The following is a 25553-nucleotide window of genomic DNA, read 5'->3' as shown; positions in this document are numbered from 1 at the left end:
CGATCACACAGGTAGACACTACATAGCGTGTTAGACGATATGGGCAATTTGTCAATTCACCACCACTCACCGCTTGTTTCCATTGCTGCAGGCTTCGCAATCGAATCTGGTAGCACTGCGCTGACCAATTTTCGTTCGGCGGATAGAACAGACCTTGCACTAGTGTTGTGGCCGCTTCCTAGCCCCCTCTCGCACTTGAGCCCACTCAGGAAATTCAGACAGCTCGTGCGAGCCAGAAATCGCTGTTGAAACGCGCGTTGGAGTGGCGGGTCCTGGTGAAAAGCTCTGATCACACAATAAATACACAAGTCACACAAGTAGTATATAGAACATGTCGACATCCCAACAAGTAGTACATACCTTTTCGAAGTCTTCACCAGCCGTCTGGAGCGGTTGGGTCTGTAGCACTTCCAGAAATTCAGCATGGTCAGCTGGAGTTTCTCCTTTCCGCCTGAGCGCCTCGCAATAGACGATAAAAGCATTGACCATTGCTATGTCAACCAGCCCAAGGAAAAATGGTCTTGTAGTATTTGCGGAAGCGCACAGACAGCTGCAGCGAATAGCGCTGCAGTCGCAGTTGGTCGTGGATGTCCACCCCACCCATCCAACGATGGTAATCACGCACCGCGGACGGGCAGGGAATGGTGATTCTGCGACCACCAGGAACGTGACGCCCTAATACACACGATAAACTTAGCTGACCCAAGTGTCATAACAAATAAAGCCAAACTTACCTGCTGTCTCCATCACAGTGCTGCTTCCGGTAGAAAGTAAATAGACCGGCAAGCGATCCCATCATCTGTGGACAGTTTTTAGATACTGCAATCGTTGCGGATCCATGTTCAACACCCGGAGGACGGCTGGCCGCTTTGACGACCAGAGCAGGCAAAAATTCATTCTTGTTTGTCTGGATTGTCCCCACTAGGTACACATTGCGAGAAAGCAACTTCAGTGCAAGTTGCACAGATGTGTAGAAGCGGTCGGTGACCACCGCATGAAACACACCGTCTTGGCGGGGTGAGAGAATCTTGTGGAGATTCCGCAAGACGGCGGAAGGGCCTGAGCTCGGGTCTGCCGAAAACGGCGTAGGTGGGACCCCTCCGAGCGCGTCCGAGTGCTGATTCGCCCCGCAGTAGACCTCGATCCTAGCACGTTGTACATTCAACATATAGATCATCAACATGAGTAATTATACAACATGGGCTACTTAGCCAAAACAAAAAGGAGTGCAGGCAACGTACCGAAGACAGTAAGCAGTACCAGCACAACAGGTCATGAACAACTGGGTCCCTCATTTATGAGGCTTGTCCTTCATGAACTGGCGGGTTATGTTATGGCGGCTCCTTGATGGGATCATTGCTTCATCAAATGACACCACTGGAGGCGTTGTGTATCCTCGCTGACAGGTTGTTGCAAGGTGTCAACAACTGATCTCACTTTCCAAGCGCGATCCGTTTCCGCGCGCGGGTCAGCGTTGTTCGTAAAATGCAAGCTCTGCATAATCCGATCGAATCGAGCTATCCTCACGTAGGGGCCAAATGTTCCTTTAGGCACAGCACCAACAGCGGTCTTAGCCCAATGATCAGCAAACTTTCGCTTGTGAGGACCCAGCATTCTAGCCACGAGCAAGCCGATACAGTGCACCACGTCCTCGGGTTGAATCCTCTTGTGCGGCTTTGTTTCCCTCAGCAACACCTCCTCTCTCGTCACCTGGCCAAAATATCCTTCGGCTCGTACAGGCTGGGTGGAATGATCTAGATGTATAATACAACATGAGATGTCAGTACACGTAGTATATAGAACTTCTTGAAGCATGAAATATGTACCAAAGTTCCAGCCACCGATACGCTTCTTTGCCAGCGCTTCTTCATCCATCGCAAGTAGCTCCTTCGCCTCGTTCGTCATCGTGTCCCAATTCGTTGTCGTTGTCTTCCAGTCTCTGGACACTCGAGCTTTGGCCGTAGCAACCCGCTGCTTCAACAGTTCTCTCTGTGAACGAATTTTCTGCAGTCGGAGGAGATTAGCCCCATATTCGCCGTCAGGATCATCGTCTGACCAATCACCCTCAACTCCGTCCCCAGCCTCATCAATGAGGGTGTCTTCTCCAGTTTTTCTCTCCATTAGCTCTGTGTACCAACCTTCTGATTTACCGCTCTCTTCTTCATCCGAGATCAATGCGTCTTCATCTGAAACTTGAAAAACACGAACAGTGTCAGCAGCTGTGCTGTTAATATCAGCTTCGCTAACATCCATACTGAGAGACCTGCCAACACAACATGCAGTATAAATCAGCATGAATGTCTTCAAACATGCTGTATACAGTGCACACATACCTGGCCACACAGCTTGGGGATAAGGGTACATTTTCGCGCTGTGGTTAGTTGCCAGGTGATAGATTTCTGCAGCACATAATATACCACATCGTCAGTACCGGTACAAGATCAATATACACCTTGCTCTCAAACACGTACTGACCACTGTCTGCACTTGGACCTTGGTCGTTTACACCGTCGTCGGCGACGTGAGGACTCGTAGTCCTCGACACCTTCTGTGTTTTTGCCGCGGGCTTTGGAGTGCGTTTCCGCTTTTCCGCCGCGATTGGCTGCTTCTTCTGTAGCTGCGCCAACGCTTGATCACGCGCTTGGCCTCCTCGAATTTTCTCGTCCGCCACACGGTCACGCTCACTCTTCTTCGCTTACGCCCGAAGCGGCAACAGCACTTGTTGCACGCGCAATTGCTCTGCTCTCCTTTGCTTGCTTCTCGTCGCGTCTAATTTTGGCAACACGACGCTTTGTCATCTTCTTCTTGCTTGCCGCCTTCTTCTTCTCGGCCACTGCCGTCTTCTTCTCAACCGCTACCGCCTTTTTCGCCGCTGCTGCCTTAGCCGCCAAGTGTCCAGCCCGCACCTTCTTCGCATATGCTATGTAGCTTGCTGTCTTCCCTACTGGTGGTCGACACGGAGAGGGAAAATGCAGGCGAGATGCTGCAGGCGTTGTTCTTGGCGGTTCTGACGCGGGCGTTGCAGTCGCCGGTTCTGGTGCGGACGTTGCTTCGTCAGTCGAGGTATTAGGGCCGAAGTCAGCGTTCATCTCTCTCGCCCCTTACATACGCCTCGTGCTCAGCGCTCAGCCGCGCTCTCTTTGCGATGCTCCTCCCGTCCAGCCTTGCCAAGAAGGCATCACGCTCGCTGCGAGTCTGTCACCGGGCTCCCATTAGCACTTGCGTCCTCCGTGTCGTTTTGCGTAATGAAATGAGTGGCCACCCATCAAAAAGAACAGCTGCCTGGTCGCAAATCAGTGTATCTTACCCTGGCTGTCTGTGTACGGTTTTGCTCGCTCTGTGTAAATTTACGTTCTTTCTGCGCATAATTTGAGCCTAACCGCGTGCATTTCACGGTCTTTAACATGTTGTATTATACAACATGTAAAAAAAGGCCAATTTCGGGAAAGTCTCGCATGTTGTAATACAGTTGTGCACCTCCAATTCGGCAGGGCGGACCATATCAACAGTGCCAGGGCATAAGTGCACAACGTAAGGCATAAAAACAAACGCAAATCCAGTGCACTGATATTTCATTCGTTAATTCAGTACAACATTTACGCCAATCTTCTGCATAATCTTGGCGTCATACGCGCGAATCGTGGGCGCGCAACAGCGCTTCCGGTCGCGATAGGCGCTCGGCAAGGCGGCAACGTCCGCCGACCGCTAAAGAATACTCTGGATGGTAGTGCGCTTCTCTGCTTGGGGGGTCTTAAAGCGCTCCGTTGCCCAACGAGCAAGCTCGGAGTGAGAGCATGCAGGATCTGACTTGTGCTTTTCGCACAAAGACTGCTTTTGTGCTAGGGTTAGGGACATGTAGGAGGAAGGGCGATGTCCCATTGTCTTTGGCGGTAAAAGTCAAAGTATGTGTTTGTATGAAGACGTCCGATCCAAAATTTAAAATAAGATCGATGCGGCGTGTCATCCCTCGTCGAGGAGGGGAAAACCGTTGAGGTCAATTGCTAGGGTGGTGATCGGCAAAGGTAATTGCGCATCCGATTCGCGTAATCATAAAATCTGGCAGGGTATCGACTGATACCGGTGCCGAATTGGAGGTGCACGACTGTATACGTCCGTTGAGAGCGGGGGGGGGGTTAAAATGGTAATTCGATCACAGATAAGACAAATCGATGCCTGCCTCTTCCCAGCTCATTTTTACGCATGGTTTTATGCTTCGACCATGCTCTATCTAGGCTATAAAACGGATGGACATTCTATCTGCAAAGCACAATAGTGCTGAGCAGTAAAACTACAAATTTCCCATATTGTATTGTAGTCAACTCATTGTTTCTTAGAGTAATTACGTCCCGGTGTCTGTAAAGACATCGTTGAAAAGCGTAAAAACACACGGACGTTTAAAACGTCTCTGAATATTAATACACGTCACTAATAATGCCAGCACTGCTCCGTTTCCTTGTCTACTGCTGGACTTTACACCCACTGTTGTGTGAAAGCCCACATTAGAATGAGATTCGGCCTCAGTAGACACCACAAAATAGCCGCCAGTATACACTTTCACACGTAGAAAGGCCAGTGCGCGTTTGCACGACGCCGAGCACGCTGCTGCACAGCAAATCATGGCCTTTGTTTCCTGTGCGCAGCGTGTCTTCATTTGCTCGAGTTTAGAGCGGGTCCATGCTCCATGGGCTCCATGGCATGGAGGCCTACCTAGCTTGCGCAAGCCGTAAATCAAGGGAGAAGACAAAAATTGTCATTTTAAACGAATTAATTCAGTAAAACTGTGTCCTAGTAGCTAGCTTTTACATAGTCTTTGTGAGCTGAGAAAGCAGAGACGTCCTGGCTTGGTTGGCCTTGCTGGCATTGAAGCCACCCTTGGCGAGCGTCTCAATCTGCAGCAGGATGGAAAGTGGCTTGTGCTGCTTGATATGCTGGGCGACCTTGTAAAGGTAGTGCAGCATATATATGCCGCAATCTACCGCATTAGTCTGGCGGGGCTTGCAGGTGTAGGAAAAACCCCTGGCTGTCTCGAATCTCCCACGGCTCGTGTGTAGAACCGCAAACCACCAGTCCAGACACGCGAAAATATACTCCTTGTCGTGACCATTGTGAAGCGAGTCGATGTGATAATATATTTTTTTTGCGTCACTGCCATTCTGGATAATTACAACGCTCCAGTGGTCGTTAAACGCCACAGGCAGTAAAACATATTTGTATCCACTCCAATCGAAATCACCAATTGTGTCGGGGGCGCTGGACTCCCGACCCGAGTGCTTGATGTAGGCGTAGTTAATGGCGGAAAATACAGCCGATCTTGCAGGTAACATGAGCTCTGGTTCGGGTTTTGTGTAACGAGAGATACAATAGTCCACCACGGAGCTAGTAATCGGAGCTCCTTCCTTCACGCTGGCGATGTCATCAGCGAAGAGTGGAATCGAGACAAGCTCTGCGGACCTACCTGCGGCGTGGGGGTAGATGCGTACAGGGGCAAGTAGGTTATTTCGTGGCCGCAGGCTGTATGGGGCGGCACTCGGTTGCAGGAGCTTGGTGTCGGGATCTCCAGTCAGATTTTCAAGGCAAATTTGAGGCTTTTTTCTCTTTTCTGATTCCACCCCTGATTCAACGCGAGCCACTGGTCCTGGGAGCTCCAAGTCTGATTCCAAAACTGATGCATCCAATGGAATCGGAGCGGAATCTCCGAATGATTCTGGGTTAGGGCCTTCGCCTGATTCGCAGAGAGCGACATCTGATACGGGGTATGATTTGTCCGCATTTGCATCTCCATTTGTACCAGCTTCCACGTGTAGCCCAGGATCACCGGCATTAACAGCAGCTCTTGCGGTCCCAGCCTCTTCGCTACCGGGGTCGTATGGTTTCATGAAGCGTCCTGCTCGCGATCTTTGCGTTTCCTTGTGTATTATGGCAAATTCAGGAGTAGTTATTAGGTATCGCAGGAAGTCTGCGTAGTGCACCACTCCGTCCTCCCGCAAACTTCTGTCGTAGTACTCCAAGGCCTGAAACTCGTAGCTTGCCAACTTGTACGGCCGCCCCGCTCCCTTCACTCGATAGCGCTGGCCATCTTCCTCTGGTGGCTCCAGCATGTCCCAGTATTTTCTCTTCCAAGTAAGGAGCTTCAATCGGGCGATTCCGAGATGGCGTACAGCATCCGCAGTTGACCACTCGGGGTGACGCTTCCAGGACTAAATGGTCGCCCACTGGTCCCTCACTCTCGTCTTCTGGGTCATTTCGTTAGCTCAGGGGATGCCGAGGGGGGAGAAGTGAGGAAATTGAATGTTTCTTTAAAGTGAACCGGTCCGAAGGATTTTTTTATAGTGACCGGTCCTATTCGGTTAAGTACTTTAAATTTCTAATACTATCACACAATGTAGCTCCTCATAACTAAATGACAGTGCTAAAATTATGTGCCAAGTTCTAGATGGGCAGCGGTTCACAATAATGCGATCTAGTCAATTTATTGTGGACCGAAAGTTCACAATTAAGTGACACTGGCACGTAATTGTGAACTCTAATGTTGACAATTAATTTAACAGTCTACCTTAATTGTGAACATTAGAAGTTCACAATTACTTGTCCGTACGGCAACATGTACTAGTAGACTAGCAACTCGTAACAGAGGTTTGTTTTACCGAGAGTGATGCCACGCTTAGGTAAGACTACAGCTAGTACAAGACTTGTTCACGAAAGAATTCAAAGCAATGTGTCATTCAACTAAGGAAATGTTATTCGTATGCTGAACTCAGCGTAATACGTATTGAACATCTAGCGCTGGGGATGCTAGCGGAGGTCTACCACGCGTATGCCTCAAGGGCAGGGCCACCGTTGGTGTCGGGTATTGAGGGGTGATGTTCCACGTATCGTACTGGTAACACCCTGAAGGTGCGTATCCCATGTGTCGGGGTTTACTCCCACCGCACCCGCACTCCAAATGTGGTTGGGAACGTAAGAATCTAGCGTATAACCCGAGGGATAGCGTATCGGACCGCAATGCAAATGATCCGGGGTAGCTAAGGGTAGTGCGGGTAAACCTCCCGGCAATGTCATCTGAGCCCGTTGTACATTGACACCAAATTCTTGATCCGACCTACCCTGACCTTGTACATTTCGTCGAATCCGTCGATCTTTAAATTTTAGTTGGTATCCGTTGACGCCAGGAACGCTGAGACCGTACGCAGCGCGACCGCAAATAATGTGCGCGCAAGACAAAAACTTTTTATAGTAGTAGCAGGAGCACTGGTTAAAGTCTGTTCGCACCACCCACCCCTCTCTGGGCATACCAACGTGGTGGGCTCTACGCACTGACCACTTAACAGCAGATCTGTAAAAGCTCGCCGCCTTTTGTTTTTCCTCATCTTGAAGGCACTCGGGGGAAATTAACGACGCGAGACGCTCACTGCTCAGAGGAACGTCGTCTGAAAGCGACGAGATGTCATTCACCTCTGTAGGGATCTCTCGATCATCGCCAGCATATAAAACACGTACCACCGAAGGCGTGGGCGTAGCTTAGATAGCCACTCGACTCGTTGAAACCAATACTTTTGCCAATCGTGTAGCCTCCTTGGGCGGTGTAATTCGAGCGCCCGCTACAGACGTGGGAAGGCATATAGAGTAGTCTTCCGCTATCGTCAGAAGTTTCATCAGCAACCTCCATGTGTCACACGTCTTGCGCTGTGTGTATCTCTTTATGCTTGCGTTGAAAACTTCACAGGGATTGTTCGTAGTTGCAAAAGCCCCCGGCGAGTGAAAAATCTGCCACCGCCAGAAGCGACTAGCGATCCATTGACTGTAGAAATTGTTCGTGAAAGTTTCTAGTCTTCCGTCCAGGAGCCATTCCTGAGAAATGCGATTCCACTCCAGATAAAGATGGTCCCTGCTAAGCGTGTAGTGCATATCTAGAACTCCGCGGTACACAACAGCTCGAAGGGCTGCGGCAAGGTGCTGGATACGCTTACGTACGTTGTATAGTACGTGGAAAAAGCACATAAGGTAAATGCTGTTCTCAAACCCACTGATAGCAACTAGTCCATTTACTTGACCCTTCTCCGCGTCTCCCATCACAGCATCGATACGCAGTGCTACACCCAATCGCTCCCGAAAAACCCTGACGAAACTACCAACAGCCTCATAGTACTCACGCTCAGTTCGCTGGCTCGCAATAAAGATACTGGCCATGTGGTAGATTCTTCGCCGGTCAGTAAAGCCACAGGTTATAACTGGATACCCCAGGTCACTGAGTTTAAAAGTTGCATCGAGGTGAAAAATCGAGAAGTTCCCCTTCTGCTGTAGCGCCAGAATAGTTTGCATGAGTTTCAGACTGGTTATACCCAAAATCTAAGGTTCATCGTCCTCGCCATTACCCACAAACGGAAATCCCCTTTCGTCATGTCGGTTTCCAAAAACGAACGCCGACTCTGGGTCAATATCGGCTCTGAATGCTTTCGAAATGACCAGCTCGCGTGTCTTAAGTATTGAGTTCTTCGACCCGTGCAGCCATCGATTGTAACGAACGTTTCGCTGGACCTGGGCGCACGATGGAAATCCTAGCGCTGGGGAAGGAATCTCCGGTGCTCGCAGAAGATTACTCCATATTAAGCGTGGTGGTACTGCGCTCTCATCCATGCGTTTGATGTACTCCCGCATTTCAGGAGTAACGCGGGGGCGTGGCCCTACAGCACACGGCGTATCGCCTCGCGAATGCTTCTCAGTGTTCTCGAGAACGACCCACGTCGACGAGACTTCGCAGTGTTAAACTTTCCATTGCACTGCACACTTCTTCGGCAACCCCGATCCTCCGCAAGTCGGACTCTTACATTGCAGGCGGCGCTCGGCCATTTCGTTGCCGCCTGCGCAAATGCTGCACCATTTTGTTCTCACTGAAAAAATGCTCGAGCAGCAAAAATGATCCCATCGAAACTTGACGAAGTCGGACTCGACATGCAGCTCGGCACGCTTGATCCAGAAGAGTTTGGGGGGCATCGTGCAGACGTTTGGGTGGTGGTCAGGTAGGAGAGTATCTGACCCTTTAGGCTGAGGTTCAGAATTAATTCGCCAGACGGAGTAGTAGAGACAAATTCAGCGTAAGCGGGCTTAAGTTTTTTTATATCCCTACAAATGTGCTCTTTAGGACAAATAAAATTGTGCTTACCACCAAACGTTTTTCCATGCAAATTTAATACGTTTTCTATCGGTTTGGTGGTTAGCATTATTATGTTCAATGGTTGCACTGAACTGTGGAGCGGTAATTCTGAGCCGCTGGTTCACATTTACTACCTCCGCTCGGAAAAAGATAACCATTTGTTTTTTTCTTGCGCAGCGCTCCGCCTCGTTCATTTGAGCGTTAATTAATTTGTGAGAGGCTGGCTAGCTAGCTTTATGACCGAGAGCTGACAGTTAAAAATACTTGCAGTACGCAAGTATTTAGCGCAGAGCGAGTAGCTATGTCACTGTTAGGTGACAGATAGAACGAAGCCTACGAGCGTTAGTGTAGTGAGGAAGGCTGCTCAGCAGAGCGTATATTCCAGAATGAATAACTTTCTGTGTTGCTACATTACCTGTCTCTCCTTCTCTCACCTTTCTCACACATGTTAGCAAAAACCCATTTGGGACAAAAGCCGGTGGCACAAAACCCATTCGGGACCAAAAGCTAACCTCCCTAGAGAGCCTCAACTTGTGAACCAGTAGATCGCAACAGAAACTAAGCAAGGCACAGGCGTTCATGCTCCGCCGTGCAACTACAGATACAAAAACGGATCTAAGACGTCAACTACATCGCCACATTCTGAAGGGGCGCTCAGTGGGGCTTCTGGAACTTCAGCGGTAGGCGGTAGGGGCTGCTCGCTGCAAGAAGCAGCATGTACGCGTTAGCATTGGCGAGTGAGATAGCGTCACAAGGCAGTGACGTAGGAAGAGTGCCGGCTCCTACTTGCTTGTCCTTGTGCCGGAGGCGCGCCAGCTTGTGCATGGGTGTAAGTAGTGGGCGGGTCTGTCTGAGCGCACGCCGTATGTAGCCTTCCTTGATCAGCTGCTGAATCAGGTAGCAGCTCATGTTGGATGCGCGCTGAAGCAGACGCTGGTTTTCGCGCTCATTGACAGGAACTGCAGCGATTCTCTCGCACAGCTCAGCTCGAACCACCTTCTTCCTCCCACATGCGCTCTTCCTTGACTTGACCACGGCTGCTACTCGATATCCCATCGAATTGATTCCACGCCTCCAAATTCGCTCGACAACTTGGCGGCCCACACGGAAGTACGCTGCAACCCGAACGATCTCTCCATGTTTGAGCACTCCTCCCACGCTGCGAAGCAGTAAGGTCTCCCAGACGGCCTGGCGCTCACTGTCTGTAATCTCCCCCAGGTGCCAGCTTTCAAAATGAAAGCTGGGAGCGGGAGCCAGTCTGGTCGGGAAAGCGCGGGAGATTCGAAATCCAAAAAGTGATCGGCATAGAGGGGGTATTTTTTTGGGTAGGCTGTAATATAATTTGAAATGGTTATCTTTTTCAGAACGGTGACAAGGTGACATAATTACGGACCAGCGGTTCACAATTAATTGACAAAGTCAGGTAAATGTGAACCAGCGGCTCAGAATTAATTGACAAAGCCAGGTAAATGTGAACCAGCGGTCCAGAATTAATTGACAAAGTCAGGTAATTATGAGCGTTTCGCCCGTTTTGTGCAGGTTCCGCGCGGAAAGTGCAGACGTACGTAAAACCCTCGTCCTTTCTTTAAGTGTTTGCTAGTGGTCAGAAAAGTGTATGCCAGCGGTCCGTTCGAGGCATAAGTGTTTGGTCGTGTCAAATTATGTCTACCGTTCACCAAAAAGTGTTTATTTTTGGTCAGAAAAGCGTATCCACTGTTCCACCTTTTCACTCTGGCCTCTGTAGCCAGTTCGCAATTCGCTCTCCGGCCCCGACAGCGATTCGTTAGTTTAATTACTGAACCATGCGCTTTGTCTACGCTATATTGGCCACTGCAGTCGCCGTCATCGCTAGCAGCGCCGAGGCGAACGGCGAAAAATCCAAGCTCGTGATTGGAGCGGAGACCCCGCTCTTGACTCACAGTGTGTCTCACTTGCTTACATCGGATCAGAATCCCGTCGCGGCCTGAGAGACGATGAAGCTACCGAAGGGGAAGAGCGAGAAAGCACATTTGCGGAAAAATCCAAGTTCTACTACTGGTATTATACATGATGGGGAGGACTCCTCAAAACGTCTACAAAGATTTCTTCGAGGGCATGGACCGCTCTATCGTCGTCAAGAACCCGAACTACAAAGTTTGGGAAAGATTTAAAGAATTCTACGACAAGAAGAAATAATCCAACGTGGTCCCAGAGAGCGCGAAGGTCGTCTTGAAGATGACCAGGTACCTTTGTCCGAATGATTAGTGTAATAGTGAAAGGGTTACTAATAACTTTTCACTTCTTTCACTAAGTCCGACGCGAGTGCTTTTGATCAACAACGTCGCAAAGGACGAGATCACAGGTCGAAGAACGGTGCTTGGTCGTCTGCTTTTGAACAGACTTCCCAAAATCGAGTTCTGAATAAGCTTCCTGCTTTTTCAAGTGTTGGGTATACTTTTGCGATTTCTTTCCCTAAAAAATCGTGTTTATCGATGAACTTCTTGTTACAGTATAACACCTTCTCTCATTATTCTTATCAAATCGTACTATGCTGCATTAAATATGAGGGAATTTGAATTGAGCGGGCGGTCCAGAGTTGTTCACGGTACCGAAACTACATGCAGAAGACTCAATTTGACGTTGCGTTATGTAAGTTGTTTTGATACCCTGAATTACGTCGCCATTCTACTGATACCCGAAGGGGGGGGGCGCATACTTGAAGTTCCTAACTTATCTCTGGCTGGTCTCCCAGTTCTTCGGCTGGTACACTGGTGCCGTAGACTTGGGCAGAGGAGTCTTGCCAAGGATGATGTCGGCAGCCTTCTCAGCAATCATAATTGTCGGTGCGTTAAGATTGCCGCTCACGATATTGGGCATGATGGACGCATCCACGACGCGCAGGTTCTCGACACCGTGTACACGCGTCTGAGGGTCAACGACCGTGTTCTCGTTCACACCCATGCGGTTGGTGCACGACGGGTGGTAGGCACTCTCCGTGTGCTCACGAATCCAGTCATCAATCTGGGTGTCTGTCCAGACGTCCTTGGACGGCGAGATCGGGTCACCACGGTACTCGTCCAGTGTCTGCTGCTCCAGAATTTCACGCGTGAGCTTCACACCATTGCGCATGTCCACGAGATCCTGTTCCACACTCAGGTAGTTAGGCTCAATGATCGGGTGCTCGTGCGGGTCGTTGCTACGCAATTTCAGCCAGCCACGGCTCTGAGCGCGCATCGGTGAACAGTGAGCCTGCATAGCGTGGTAAGCTCCCGGAGTAAGCTGGCCCGTCAGTGAACCAGGCAGGAAGTGGTACTGCAGGTCAGGGTGACGCTTGCCGGGGGCACTGCGGATGAAGCCGCCGGACTCAAGGTGGGATGACGCTCCCATGCCAGTCTGACGAAAGATCCATTCCAATCCAATAGCAACCATCTTGTGCGGGTACTTCCTGCAAGTAATAATAAAGAAACAATAAAAAATACGTTAGGACTCAAAACCAAAATTGCAAAGTAAAATCAAAAACCGAACAGCAAACAACGCACCAGGTCGCGTTATGCAGAGTGATGGGCTTCTTGCACATGTACTGGACGTATAGATCCAAGTGGTCCTCCATGTTCTGACCCACTGCTGGCAAGTGCTGCACCACCGGCACACCCACTTCTTTCAGGTGATCGGCATCACCGATACCCGAGAGCATAAGCAGCTGGGGCGAGTTGATAGCACCGCCAGACAAGATCACTTCCTTGGCGGCACGGACCTGCTGGGTCGTATTTTTCTTCTTACGGTCCTCAGTCTCCACGCCGACAGCCTTCTTGCCTTCAAACACCACTTTACTCACAAAAGTGTCCGTGACGACCGTGAGGTTGGGGCGCTTCATGGCCGGACGCAGGTAGGCGGAGGCTGTGCTCCAGCGGAACCCCTTGTAGACCGTCATGTCCATCCAACCAAATCCTTCCTGCTGATATCCGTTCATGTCTTCCGTGAAAGGATAACCAGCCTGCACGCCAGCGTCAATGAACTTTTTGAATAGAATTTGGTCCTTCTGGTTGCCGCGGATGACGTTCAACGGGCCGTCGCCTCCACGGTAGTCGTCAGGACCGAGCTCGTGGTTCTGAGCCTTGCGGAAGTAAGGCAGACAGTCAGCGTAGCTCCATCCGTCGGCGCCGCTCTGCTGCCAGTCGTCATAGTCATACGCGTGGCCACGGATGTAGACCATGGCGTTCAGTGACGATGAGCCGCCGAGCACGCGACCCCGTGGCCAAGGCAGACTACGGCCGTTCAGGTGCTTCTGCGGCTCCGTGTGATAGAACCAGTTGTACTTTTCGTTGGCCAAGTTGTACGTGAGAGCAGCGGGCATGTGGATCTTCCACGAGTCCCATTTGGTGCGGTCATCCGGGCCCGTCTCGACCAGGAGCACCTTGTTGCTCGGGTCCTCCGTCAAGCGGTTGGCTAGCACACAGCCGGCAGAACCGCCGCCTACGATCACGTAGTCGTACTCGGCATTGGCAGCTGAAGAGCTCAGTGCGCGAGCAGCAACTGGTGACGCGCGCTGCTGCAGGGTGGAGGCGGTGCAGCGAAGCGAATGACGCAACATTATTGGAAGTAGAGCTATGTGCGGTTGCAAGTCAATCTTGGAATGACGTCGCCTGGTGCAATGAGGGCTGGACTCCAGGGAGGTACTGTACCGGTACCGGTACCATAAAACATGTACAGCGCGTGCAGTTGCTGCTTGGCAGCCAGTATTATAGTGCGGCGCTTTTGAAATTCCGAATTCAAAAATAAGGTGCAGTACATGTATTACATGTGTATTACATACATAATGTATTACTGTACGAAGTACATTGAATTGTACGGTCTGCGTTCCTAATTACTATTAATAGTACTGGAAGGAAAGAACCGTATTTTGATATTTCGCTGCTTGCCAGCCATTGTGGCGACAGCTGGTTTGTTGGATTTCAAATTCGGCCATTCCGCCTTTCGAAACTACAGTAACAGGTTTTATCAAATACGAAGTGGCGTTTCTGATTACATGTAATAGATTTATTATTTGAGTGGTACAGTGGGACCCACTTCGGAAGGCACCCACTGTAGCAAACACATGTACAGTACACCAAAGGTAACGTTTACCATGTCTGTTGGGCCCCTGTGCCTGCGTGACGACGAGGCCCTGCATTCAATATAAGAAAGGGGTATTTCATTTAACATCATAAATGGCTCGGTAAAGCTTAGTTACACAGTCGCATCTCAAGTCCTCTTTTGAGGGCACTTCGCGCACGAGGTCTGGCAGACGGATTCGTCACATTTCAAATATATTGTAACGGATCGGACGGTCAAATGAACCATTACGAATCCGATCAATACTGTACAATGAGAGGATGGACGAGCACTTGCAGTTGCAGTTGCAGTGTGACAGGCTGGCTGCAGTGTTGGTTTTTTACGGGGCTTTTTACTTTAATTAAGTGAAAGCCTCTGTAAAAATGTAAAAAGTAGATTTTCAAACGTGAAAAAGGAAAAACATCTCAGATGACCACGGCCAGGTGCCGGCCTTGTTACAAGTGCATTGAGTGCTGTATCGTCACCATTATCCACTCCACCACCTCAAAGATTATCCGGCTTCCAGCCGAAATTTCGGCTAGCACTTGAGACATTGAAATGGTTCACTCGGATAGCAACGGAAGAAGTGACGAAAGTGGAAATGATGATGAAGATGAATTGCAAATGCGCGTTTAACGTGGTGAACGATATTTACAATTATTCGGTTTTGACTCTTCGATCCAGTGTGCTGAAGGAAAGCCTACATTGATCCCGGCTAGATGTTTAGCGGCTTCGCTTCCATCACGCAACATTATCAAGTTACTGCAGATTGCCAACCAGCGACGCCAGACTGGTCTTTCGTGCTCGGATCCCAGTCAGGAATTTTTCTTGTCGAAACAAGGGATCATTTTCAGAAGGGTAAGGTTGCTTGTTTGCCACTGGAATTGATTCTCCTCACGACCCCAGCCGTTCCGTTGTAAGATGTAAGCCAGTATCAGCGTTGGTGTTAGTGTCATTTGCGCTCTCCTGGGAAACCGCACCGGGGTTGGTAACGCCATCTCCTGCACTTGTATCGGAGTCAAAACCGGCTTCGCTGCCATTTTGATTGCTGGTAACACTGGTGCTATTGCATGGAGGGTTCAAGATAATGTTCCACATATCAACAGTGTCTTCGTCACCATACTCTCCGATTTCTTCCCAGTCAAACTGCTCCAGATACTGCTCCATTTGCTGCTCGCTGATAGCAATAGTATCGAATTCAGATGACAAAGTATCAACGGCCTCACTCTCCAGGAATGATGTGCCGAAGTAGCTGCGAGGATCTAACGGAGCAGACCCAATGACCGCAGGATCTTGGGGCATTGGCAAAACTTCTTGCTCTCCCAGGCAACGCGCTACAACTGCTCCAACGTCTTGCTGCTCGGTAAAAAGGACTCTCGCGAGTGGTGCTGACTGAAGTTGCTCTTGAATGTGTCGGTCAGGAGTAGCGAATGTACCTCGAGGCTCATGACTTGGAGTTTCCGCTGGTGTACGTGTCGGATTTGCTGGAGTCATACGAGCAGGAGTCGTACGAGCTGCAGTCGTTCGAGCAGGAGTTGTACGAGCTGCGGTCGTTCGAGCAGGAGTCGTACGAGTTGCGGTCGTTCGAGCAGGAGTCGTACGAGCTGGAGTGGAGCGGGCTGAATTCTGCGGCGTAGCGATGCACGGTCGTTCGCGTGGGTCTATCGTACGTAATAGCTTCTTGACGTTTGTCGGTGTTACTTTCTCTAGGCGATTTTTTTCGCGGACAAACTGACGCATGATCTGGTATTTTGCAGCTTTCTGAATGCTCATGCGGTTCCGTTTCGGAGTGAGTATGAGAGCCAGTTCACTGAAGAGACGTTCGCAAGTTGCCGTGTTCACGGCTATTGACAAAATCGTAAGTGCAAGCACTGGCAACTTGCTGTCTTTTTTTGCTTTCCTTTCATACTTCCAGAACGTGACCACTGAGTCCTCTTTGAAGTCGACATCGCGAGATGTGGAGTAACTCCCTTCAAGCCAGCTGAGCATTTCACCGCGCAGCCCGCTGTCATCGCCATCAAGAAATCGACGATAGTAATACTGTGCAAACTGACACACGTCATCAAGCGTTGTGAGGACGGTCGAAGGCAATTACCGTGCTTGCTCTACATATCCAGGATGAAATAAAAAACCCAAGATAAACAATGGCTGCTCACAAGCATTCCAGCGGGTTTCAACAAGGTTAACTAGTGAGTCGCTGAACTCGGTAGAGGCAAAGCCTCGATAAATCTCCATGTAGGAAGTAACAACATCAGCTACGGTGTTTTCATCTCTCTGCAAACGAAATGAAGCGGTGCATAATGGCCGAACGATCTTCTCGGCCGTCTCCAGTTTAGTCCAGAACTCATTTTCTCCTAAGACACGAAGCTTTTCTGGCATTTCATTGCTGTTTCGAAACGAGAAGACCATATCTTTCAGAGCTCCTCGTGCACGAAGGAGAGAGGCAAAACATGCCTGCATGGAGTTCCACCGAGTCTCACAAAGCGTAAAAATAGCAGGACTAGCTCCGTAGCGCTTATGCATAGCTTTCATCGCACGAACTAACCACTTTGAAGTTGAAGTATTAAGAAAACTAGCCACACCTGCGGCGTCTGCTGAAATCTGCTGGAAAACTGTTTTGAGGACAGCTTTGACGAGATTGTTGATGTCATGAGCAAAACAATGGATGTAAGCAAACTTCGGATAGCGAAGAGCCAAAATACGACGAGCTCGTCCACATTGACCTGCATTATCGCTAACAACAGCACCCACATTCCAGCCCGACGCAAGCAGCTCCTCGATAACCTCTTCCATTTGCTCCGCAATCGCAAGGCCGTTATGGCGATCACCAGTCGGTCGTAGACCATAGTTCATTACACAGCCAAATAGGGTAACCATGCAGCCCAGTACATGCTGCTTCGCTATCGTTTCCCACACATCTGAAAGAAAGTTTACTCCCACCACTTTGGACGGCTCTAACGTTTTCCCGTTGCTCAATTGAATGTTGCTCTGCACACTCGTCCAGAACACGACCACCAATGATATGGCGATGTGGCACGGCGCCTGGAAGCCCGCAGCGAGCATCCAAAAAGACGAGCAGGCGTCGGAAGGAACGAAGCTGCACGAAAGAGTCTGGAAGCAGTGCTTCCGCCTGAAGTTCCAGTAAAAGACGCCAAAACAGCATAATTTCAATAGGTGTGAATGCCGGGGGTGAAGTACGTTGGTGCTTGTAGGCGCGTGCATGTTCATCCGTTTCAGCTTTATTTTCATCACTTTGAGCCGGCTTCCTTGTAACGCGAGCGTAGTACAAGCACTCGTCCAAGTGCTTCTCCCAACTTTCCTTTCGCCCACGGATGTGGGTAGGAAAAGGAATGGTTGTTTTAGCACTTACATGGGCGGCGTAACAATACTTGCACACAGTCCACCACATCGATTTATTGCATTTCTCATTGAGCCGGTAAAAGCTCATGCCAAGAGGACCTGGTGGGCGTCCACGTTTGGACCCGTCATCTTGCAGCCCGGGTAGGAGCTCCATGAGGGTGGAAGTAGATCGGCGGCGGCGGTGTGAATGCGTACGGTGGGGATTCTTTTGTTGTGAATCAAGCTCGGGGCAGTCCCGGTCGGTTGAAGTAGGCTTAGCTCTTTTTTACGTCAACAATGCAAGATCCCTCTGTAAAAATGTTTTAATTTAGCGCATAAAACACTTTTAACGTAAAAATGTAAAAATGTAAATGTAAAAATGCCAACACTGCTGGCTGGTCATGTGGACGAGGATGGGATGCATGAGTGGCACTTACCGTGCCGGGCGATCACAAGCGAGGTATGGAAAAATATTGGGTTGTGTGAGGCGGCGAGTGGCGCGAATGATGCAAGTGGCATCATCGTGCAGCACGTGCGTCCTGCACATCCCGATGAATCCAGTGTTCGGGTGCGGGAAGCGGTGAGGGTTGCTCAGCTGAGAATCTGTCCTGTTGGAAGGAGGCCGGTTCAAATCTACTCTGTAAGGAGTAGCGAGTCGAGTGTACGAGCGTGAAGGTCGCACGCGTGCTGACAGGGAATTCGGCGTGTGTGTGACTGGAGGTCAAGTGTAGGTTGCACTAGCAAGTGGCTAAGGCAGTCTATTTTTGAAAAGAAAGTAGGGACGAACACAAGTGCTGGACGTTCCGGCGCAGGATCAAGTGGGTCCTGTCGGTTAGCACTGGGTATTGTTTGCTCTAGAAGTCGTACTTCTTGACAAAGCGGACGCCGTTGTGCAGCACTGTGGAGCGACGACCCGCCCCACGGCCGGGCGAGATAATTGGCCCGTTACCTGGTGGTCATACAGGGGCCTCAAGACAAGTATTCGCGTGTGCAGCGAGAAACGATGACGGCTACGAGAACAATGACGAAGGCTTCGCCAAGAGCGCCGGGCTAGAGCAAAGCGAGGATGACGAGACGAAGTGCGTCCCACGACCGCAAGAAACGACGGGGCGATGCTGAAAACAAGCCACCCGTGGGCGTCGTGCTTAGATCGCGCAAAGATGACGCTGTGTCACGTAGGGTGGTTGTGACGTTGGATTCGGGGAGCAGCAAGGAGACGGCTGGCGAAGCTCCTTTTATCGAAAGGCGCGAGGAGCCGCAGCATGACAATGAAGCATCAGCACATCCTGACAACCCACAGGTAGGTGACAGTTTAAACTCCGGTGGATTGGATGCGACTGCTTAGTCGGACGTAACAGCGATGGCAGCAGTCATTAACGAATTTAGGGAGATGGAGGCGGCACTTCAGCCGGCAGTCGGGGATGATGACGCAGCTGTACGACGTCATCGAGGACGTTTTGATCCCCAAGAGGGCGACAGTCCGGCCAGCAATGGTGACCGCCGAGCAGTGCGACGTGTAAGCCGCAGTCACGCATCAGACCCCTCCGACGGTGATGACAGTGACGATAGAGCCGAAGGAAGCGACGATGACGACGACGCAGCAGCCGAGGAGCTCCCCAGCAGCGAAGAAAACAGCTCGGACGGCGAGAATAGCTCGGATGATGATGAGAGCAGCGAGGACAGCGACGAGGAGAGCTCGTCCGGCTCGAACAGTGACTTGGATCAATCACATCGGCGGCAAGTTCAAAAGAGACGCCGGAAACAGCGTGAGCGGTACGCACGACGTAGCCGACGGGAGCAACGAGACGGGCGCGGACGGCGGGAGAAACACTTCAAGCGGAATAGCGTAAATGACATGGAGCTGCCTACGTTTACACCGTCGCCCATGGTGTCGGTATGGACCTAGATCGACAAGGTTGACTTAGCGCTACGGGGAGCTGAAGAGTCCGGCAGCTGCGCGTGGACGGGCCGAGCACTGTACTTCATCCTAGGCAACCTGTTGATCGAGAACGCAGCCCGATGGTGGGTCAACATGGATCGCAGGCTACCCGATCGAAAGAGGACATGGACGTATCTGATAAAGGCGTTGCTCAGACGGTACGGCGAACGACTCGACAGGTCGGCCGCGGAATGGCGGGTGTGTATGAGAAGAATGATGCCTGGTGAGACGTACGCTGACTTCGCGTCGGCGCCACGTGAAGTGATTGGGAAGAACAAGGTGAGCGAGAGAGTCCTACTCGCTTAGTTCTACAGATGCTTGAATAAGACGACCGCGGAACTGGTGCAGCAGTCCCTGAAGCCAAGAACGCTGGAACGCAAGGTGGCCGAGGCGACGAAGACTAACGACCCGATGGACAATGTCGCACAGGGAATGCAGAATATCGGGCAAGCATAGGCAACTGCGCCAAGCCCATACATCATCCCGATGGCTGGGACAACGGGACAGACGATGGTCATCTCTGGAATTGGCGGTACGGGGTTGCCTCCTGGCTTTATGCGGCGGGGAACCACGCAATGATGACAGATGGCGAGGCAGGGCTAGTCGCGCTCTTCACTAATCTACAGGGCGTGTGGAACGACTACTCCGGAGCGTGGGACGTGCCGCCTGGACATATATGGACCGGTAAGTACTGGGTGGAGACGAACACAGAGCGAAAGAGAGCGGCGCGGGCCTAACAGTCCGATTCGAAGAAATCAGAGAAGAGGACGCGCAACCCACGCGACACGGACGACAGTGGCGACGACTCGGACGTGAACACCGCGCGGACAAGACTGGAGGCGGCTGTGAAGCAGGCACAGTCATCAAGCCGACAGATGGAGAAGTCGCGAGCGCAAGCACTAACCCGTACCCTTGTTTCAATCGTGGTCAACCCGGGCACTGGTCGGCAGCTTGCCCGAACGAAGCAAGGTATTTCGCGGCAAGGCGTCTGGGCATTTTGCAAGAGATTGCTCAAACACCGAGGCGAAGACACGCAACGACGAGCGCAGGAAGAAGCGCAACTAGCTTGTCAAGCCGGCGGAAAACTAGTGACTGACGGACGTAGTAAGGGACTACGGCGTTCGGTTACGACAAGCGATCCACAGTCGGAAACGGGCCCGGTGGTGATGATGAAGCAGTCGATGCTGTGCGAATAGCATCGACGGTGAACGGGAAGAACGCGGTGATGAGTATGGACGCCATAATGACGTGCATGAAGGTGGACGCGTTGGTGAAGGACGGGGAACGCGCGAAGCGCAACGTCAGTACGGTGAGACCTGCAATGGCGGTGGCCAGGTTTGTTCGTGTCCCTGCCAAGGCGATGGGTACCAGTGATAAGAAAGAAGGAAGACGGCGAGGCGATGAGCTGTCAGGTGATGGTGACGGTCGACGCCAGACTGGAGAAGGCGCGGTAGCTAAGGAAGCCTCCGGATACGATGAGACGAAGGGCGAGATGAGTGAAGGAGACGGCAGTATTGCGCAGGTGCGATTGGCGCGTAGAAGAGTGCGAAAAACGGCAAAACGCGTGAAGGCCAGGCAGGCAAGAGAGCGTCGGCGTTATGCCGAGAAGACTACCGAAGCGGGGTAGCAACGTATAAACGAGAGCGACAAAGGGTGCGTCGGCAGAAAAGAGACAACGCTATTGAGCAGCTTAGCATACGACGATCTGTACAAAGCGATGCTGAGTGCTTAGGGGTTGGCGTTGAATCTGTTCGCGTGAGTCTGGTGCAGCATTATGGTGCCAAACTACAGGGCGCGAATGACGTGGAGTACGTTGGGGCCGGCGATGGTCTGCCCACGGCGAGAATAACGATCGACAGCGTGCAGCGAAGTATCAAGCTCGACTGCGGAGCTCGGTACACCGATGCTGGAACCGACTGGATGCAGTTTAGGGACCACGTCGAATCTCTGGCACCAGTGAATTACGTGGAAGGCATCGGCGGTTTCCTGTTAGACGTGATTGGCGTTGATGCGTGCATTCGCGACGGCGGTACCGATAAGATTTTTCTTGGGGTCGACTTCATGCGTAGTCATGGTGCTACTATGGAATTCCACGATAATGAAGTGCGCTACACGGATAGTGGACGGCGAGTGGTCATCCCGTTCAAGACAGACTACGGAAAGAACGGAGGCGCCAAGAACGCGGCGGTTTGCATGGTAAAGAGAACACAGTTGGCTGACAGTACGGTGACTCCCGTTGAAGTGGCGGTGACTGCGGACGACGGCGAGCAAGGGCTGTTCGTGCCAACACAGCACGTGGGGTCCGTGATGTTAGCGGCGACAGTCACCCGGGCCAAGAATGGCAAAGCCTGGGTGCCTGCAACTAATTCGAGTGGCGAACCCATGCGATAACCAGCAAAGAAGGAGCTAGGAGCGTGGATCCCATTAGATGGAAGTATGACGGTGTTGGAATTCAACGAAGAGCTACAAACGTGAACGACTTAGTGCTTGGTTGCGTCAATTGGGCAACGTAGACGAGCCCATAGCAAGCGAGGAGGATGTAAACATCGGTGAGACCGACGAGGACAGTCGACGATTAGTATTGCAGCTGCTAAGGATATACCGGAAAGCGACGGAGAACACAGACGACTGCCCACCTGCCATCACACACTTACATAGGGCACCACATCGACACAGGCGATGCAGCACCCATCATGTTGAAGCTACGACGCATTGCACATACGGATGATGTGGTTGTGGAAAACAACGTGCGGAAAATGCTGTCCGCGGGCGTCATAGAAGAGGGTGAGGGCGCTTGGGTTTCCCCGTAATGCTTGTGAAGAAGAAAGATGGCGAAGTGCGGTTCTGTATTGATTATAGAGCGCTTAACATGGTCACGAACAAGGACGTATACCCCTTGCCCAGGATCGACTATACTTTGGAGGCAATCGGAGGCGCGTTGTTGCACACTACGCTCGACCTGAAGGCGGGCTACTGGCAGATACGAGCTGCGGTCAAGGACAATGGGAAGACGGCGTGTACGACAAAACAGGGAATGTACCAATTCGTGCGGATGCCGTTCGGGTTGACGAACGCTTCGTCAACCTTCCAACGTATGACGAATAGCGTGTTACAGGAGCTTACTTGATTCACGTGCCTGGTATACCTAGACGGCATTGTGGTCTACACGCGCAGAGGGATCGAGCTCGAGTTGGCGTGTGTTTAGGAGCGGTTAGAGGCGGCGGGCCTTATGCTCAAGCTTAAGAGGTGCACATTTGCGACAAGGAAGATCGAGTACTTAGGGCATGAGCTTAGCTCCGAAGGCGTGCGCTCGCGCGATTGATGACGGCTGTGAAGGACTTTCCGCGACCGGTCGATGTAGTGGAGGTTCGTGCACTTGGCAGGCAACTATAGGCGATTTATTGAGGGATTCGGCCCTCTCATGGCACCGATGACGAAGTTGCTACGCATGGACGCACCATGGGGATGGACGGTAGCCCAAGAATCGGCGTTCGAGTACGTGAAGGCGGTCCTGACTACCAAGCCATTGCTCATTTTTTCGAACTTCACGCTGCCATTTCGATTAGTGACTGACGCGAGTAAGATGAGGCTCGGTGCCTGCGTAATGCAGGATCACGGCAATGGGTTGCAGACGTTGGCCTACGCGAGAAAGGTGAACATTGTGGCTGAGACGAACAATGGCATCACGGAGCTCGAATGTTTGGCGGTGGTGTGGTCAATTAGTTTAAAGAGACCCTTCCTCTACGGCCGTACATTCACGATCGTGATCGACCACGCTACACTGAAGTGGTTGATGCCCAGCCCGAACTTGACTGGGAAGTTGCACCGGTGGCCGTTGACACTCCAAGAATTCGAATTTGACGTTCAATACGGGCCCGGTAGTACCGACGTGGTCGGCTCTGTCGAGGGCGCCAGCAACGGTACTCCCAGCCAGAGGTAGAAGAAGGCGTGACAGACGGCGAGCAACAATTGATGAAGTGGATACTCCTACAGACGGCGCGGTGAGCGAAATAAACTCGGTGGGTACCGTGGGAATGCCGAGTGTTCTTAGTGTTGAGAGTGTGACAAGCACATCAGCACCTGAGACGAAGAACACCGCGGGTGAGTCCGGTGACGCGGGAACTGATAGAGCTCTTGGAGAATGACTGGATGAAGAGCAAAACCGGGAGAGAGGTTCAGAGGTGGAGAGGGCGAAGGGTAACCCGATTGCAACGGACGTGGTGGAAGCCCCAGACAGCCACCTCGCCATCCGTTGGGAGAGGGGAGGCGAATTTGTCGCCGTCCTCAAGGATGCGTGGTCTGCGAAGATCACAAAGGGCCGTGAGCCCAGAAGACGAACTCAAAACTTCACAAGGGCGTACTTCATTGCCAGGAGCTCCTTGTCGTGAACAGGGTAGTTCCGTTCGGCGGATTTGAGCTGCCTGGACTGGAACGAGATGACTTGTCCGCGTCCAGCCGTGTCAGTCTGCAGCAATGCACAGCCGATGGCATAGTCGAAGGCATCGCTGACGACGCAGAACGGTCTTGTCTCGTCCGGAAGAACCGGGACAGGGGCCTCTTGGAGACTGGAGGTGATACTGTCAAAGGCATCGTGGTGCTCTTGCTCCCAGCGCCAGTCAGCGTCCTTCTGAAGGCCCGACAACGGCTTAGCGAAGCCCGCGTACCCTGCGCTGTACTTGTGATGGTAGTAAGCCAAGCCCAACCACTTTCGAAGATCCTTCTGGGATCAGGGCGTTGGCCATGCTGCTATGGCCTTGACCTTGTCTCGGTCAGCCCGAACGGCCACGTTGCTGACGAAGCAGCCGAGAACCTTGATCTCTGGTCACGCGAAGACGCACTTGTCGATGTTGGCGTAGAGCTTGTTTGCTCGCATTACGTCCAACACTCGACGAAGGTGTCCTAGATGCACCTCCATGGCCATCTTGCCTCCCTCGGCACGGCTATGGACGAATACGTCGAAGTACGTCTGTACAAAGGTACGCAAAGGGCGGAACAATTGCGTCACCAGGCGATTGAGCGTCGCCGGGGCGTTAGACAAGCCCTGCGGCATGACGAGCCACTCCCAAAGCATGCCGCTTGGAGTGCTTACCGCGGTGAGCGGGATGTCGCTCTCTCGCATCGGGATTTGGTAGTATCCGTCTACCAAATCCAGCGCACTGTACAGTACGCTCCCGGCCATGTTGTTTAACAACACATCCTTTCGTGGGATTGGTGTTTGGGCCGGCACCGTCGCGTTGTTTAGCTTGTTAGAAGCATGGACTACACGCCACTTCCGTTCGGCTTCCGAACGCAGAAAGCTGGCGTCGAGTGCGGGGACTTCGACTCCCGCACCATGCCTGCCTTCGCTTTCGCAGCGAAGAAGGCATCGATGACCTCGCACTGTTCGCATGGAAGAGGCCATTGTCTCGTGACACAGTACTTTGTGCCAGGCACGAGATCGATCTCATGCCGTACGCCTCGATCTGGTGGGAGTTTGGTCGGTGGGTGTTTGCTCACCACATCTGCATACTCCGCCACCAAAGGATACACCGGATCCTTGGGGTTCTTATGGATCTCAGAGCCTAAGCGCGTCTGACGCTGCTTGATCAGAGCGACAAAGGGTGCGTCGGCAGAAAAGAGACAACGCTATTGAGCAGCTTAGCATACGACGATCTGTACAAAGCGATGCTGAGTGCTTAGGGGTTGGCGTTGAATCTGTGCGCGTGAGTCTGGTGCAGCATTATGGTGCCAAACTACAGGGCGCGAATGACGTGGAGTACGTTGGGTTGGCGATGGTCTGCCCACGGCGAGAATAACGATCGACAGCGTGCAGCGAAGTATCAAGCTCGACTGCGGAGCTCGGTACACCGATGCTGGAACCGACTGGATGCAGTTTAGGGACCACGTCGAATCTCTGGCACCAGTGAATTACGTGGAAGGCATCGGCGGTTTCCTGTTAGACGTGATTGGCGTTGATGCGTGCATTCGCGACGGCGGTACCGATAAGATTTTTCTTGGGGTCGACTTCATGCGTAGTCATGGTGCTACTATGGAATTCCACGATAATGAAGTGCG

The 25553-nt window shown here is 51.7% G+C and overlaps 2 protein-coding genes across 2 annotated transcripts; both read right to left on the bottom strand.

Annotated features, from left to right (window-relative positions):
* Positions 1–11860: 11860 nt before the first annotated feature.
* Positions 11861–13721, bottom strand: PITG_02968 (choline dehydrogenase, putative; the record flags this gene model as incomplete). The annotated part of the gene is made up of 2 exons (XM_002907771.1): positions 11861–12575; positions 12670–13721. 2 exons carry the CDS (start codon positions 13719–13721, stop codon positions 11861–11863), a joined length of 1767 nt encoding a protein of 588 aa, XP_002907817.1.
* An 861-nt stretch (positions 13722–14582) lies between these two features.
* On the bottom strand, positions 14583–15388 carry PITG_02967 (uncharacterized protein; the record flags this gene model as incomplete). Its single annotated transcript, XM_002907770.1, has 2 exons — positions 14583–14596; positions 15202–15388. 2 exons carry the CDS (start codon positions 15386–15388, stop codon positions 14583–14585), a joined length of 201 nt encoding a protein of 66 aa, XP_002907816.1.
* Between the last annotated feature and the right edge of the window lie 10165 nt (positions 15389–25553).

Source organism: Phytophthora infestans, genomic scaffold (genome assembly GCF_000142945.1).
Source record: "Phytophthora infestans T30-4 supercont1.3 genomic scaffold, whole genome shotgun sequence".
NCBI lineage: Eukaryota > Oomycota > Peronosporomycetes > Peronosporales > Peronosporaceae > Phytophthora > Phytophthora infestans.
Note: the sequence above shows the minus strand (reverse complement) of the source record. Positions and strands in the feature narration are given on the sequence as shown.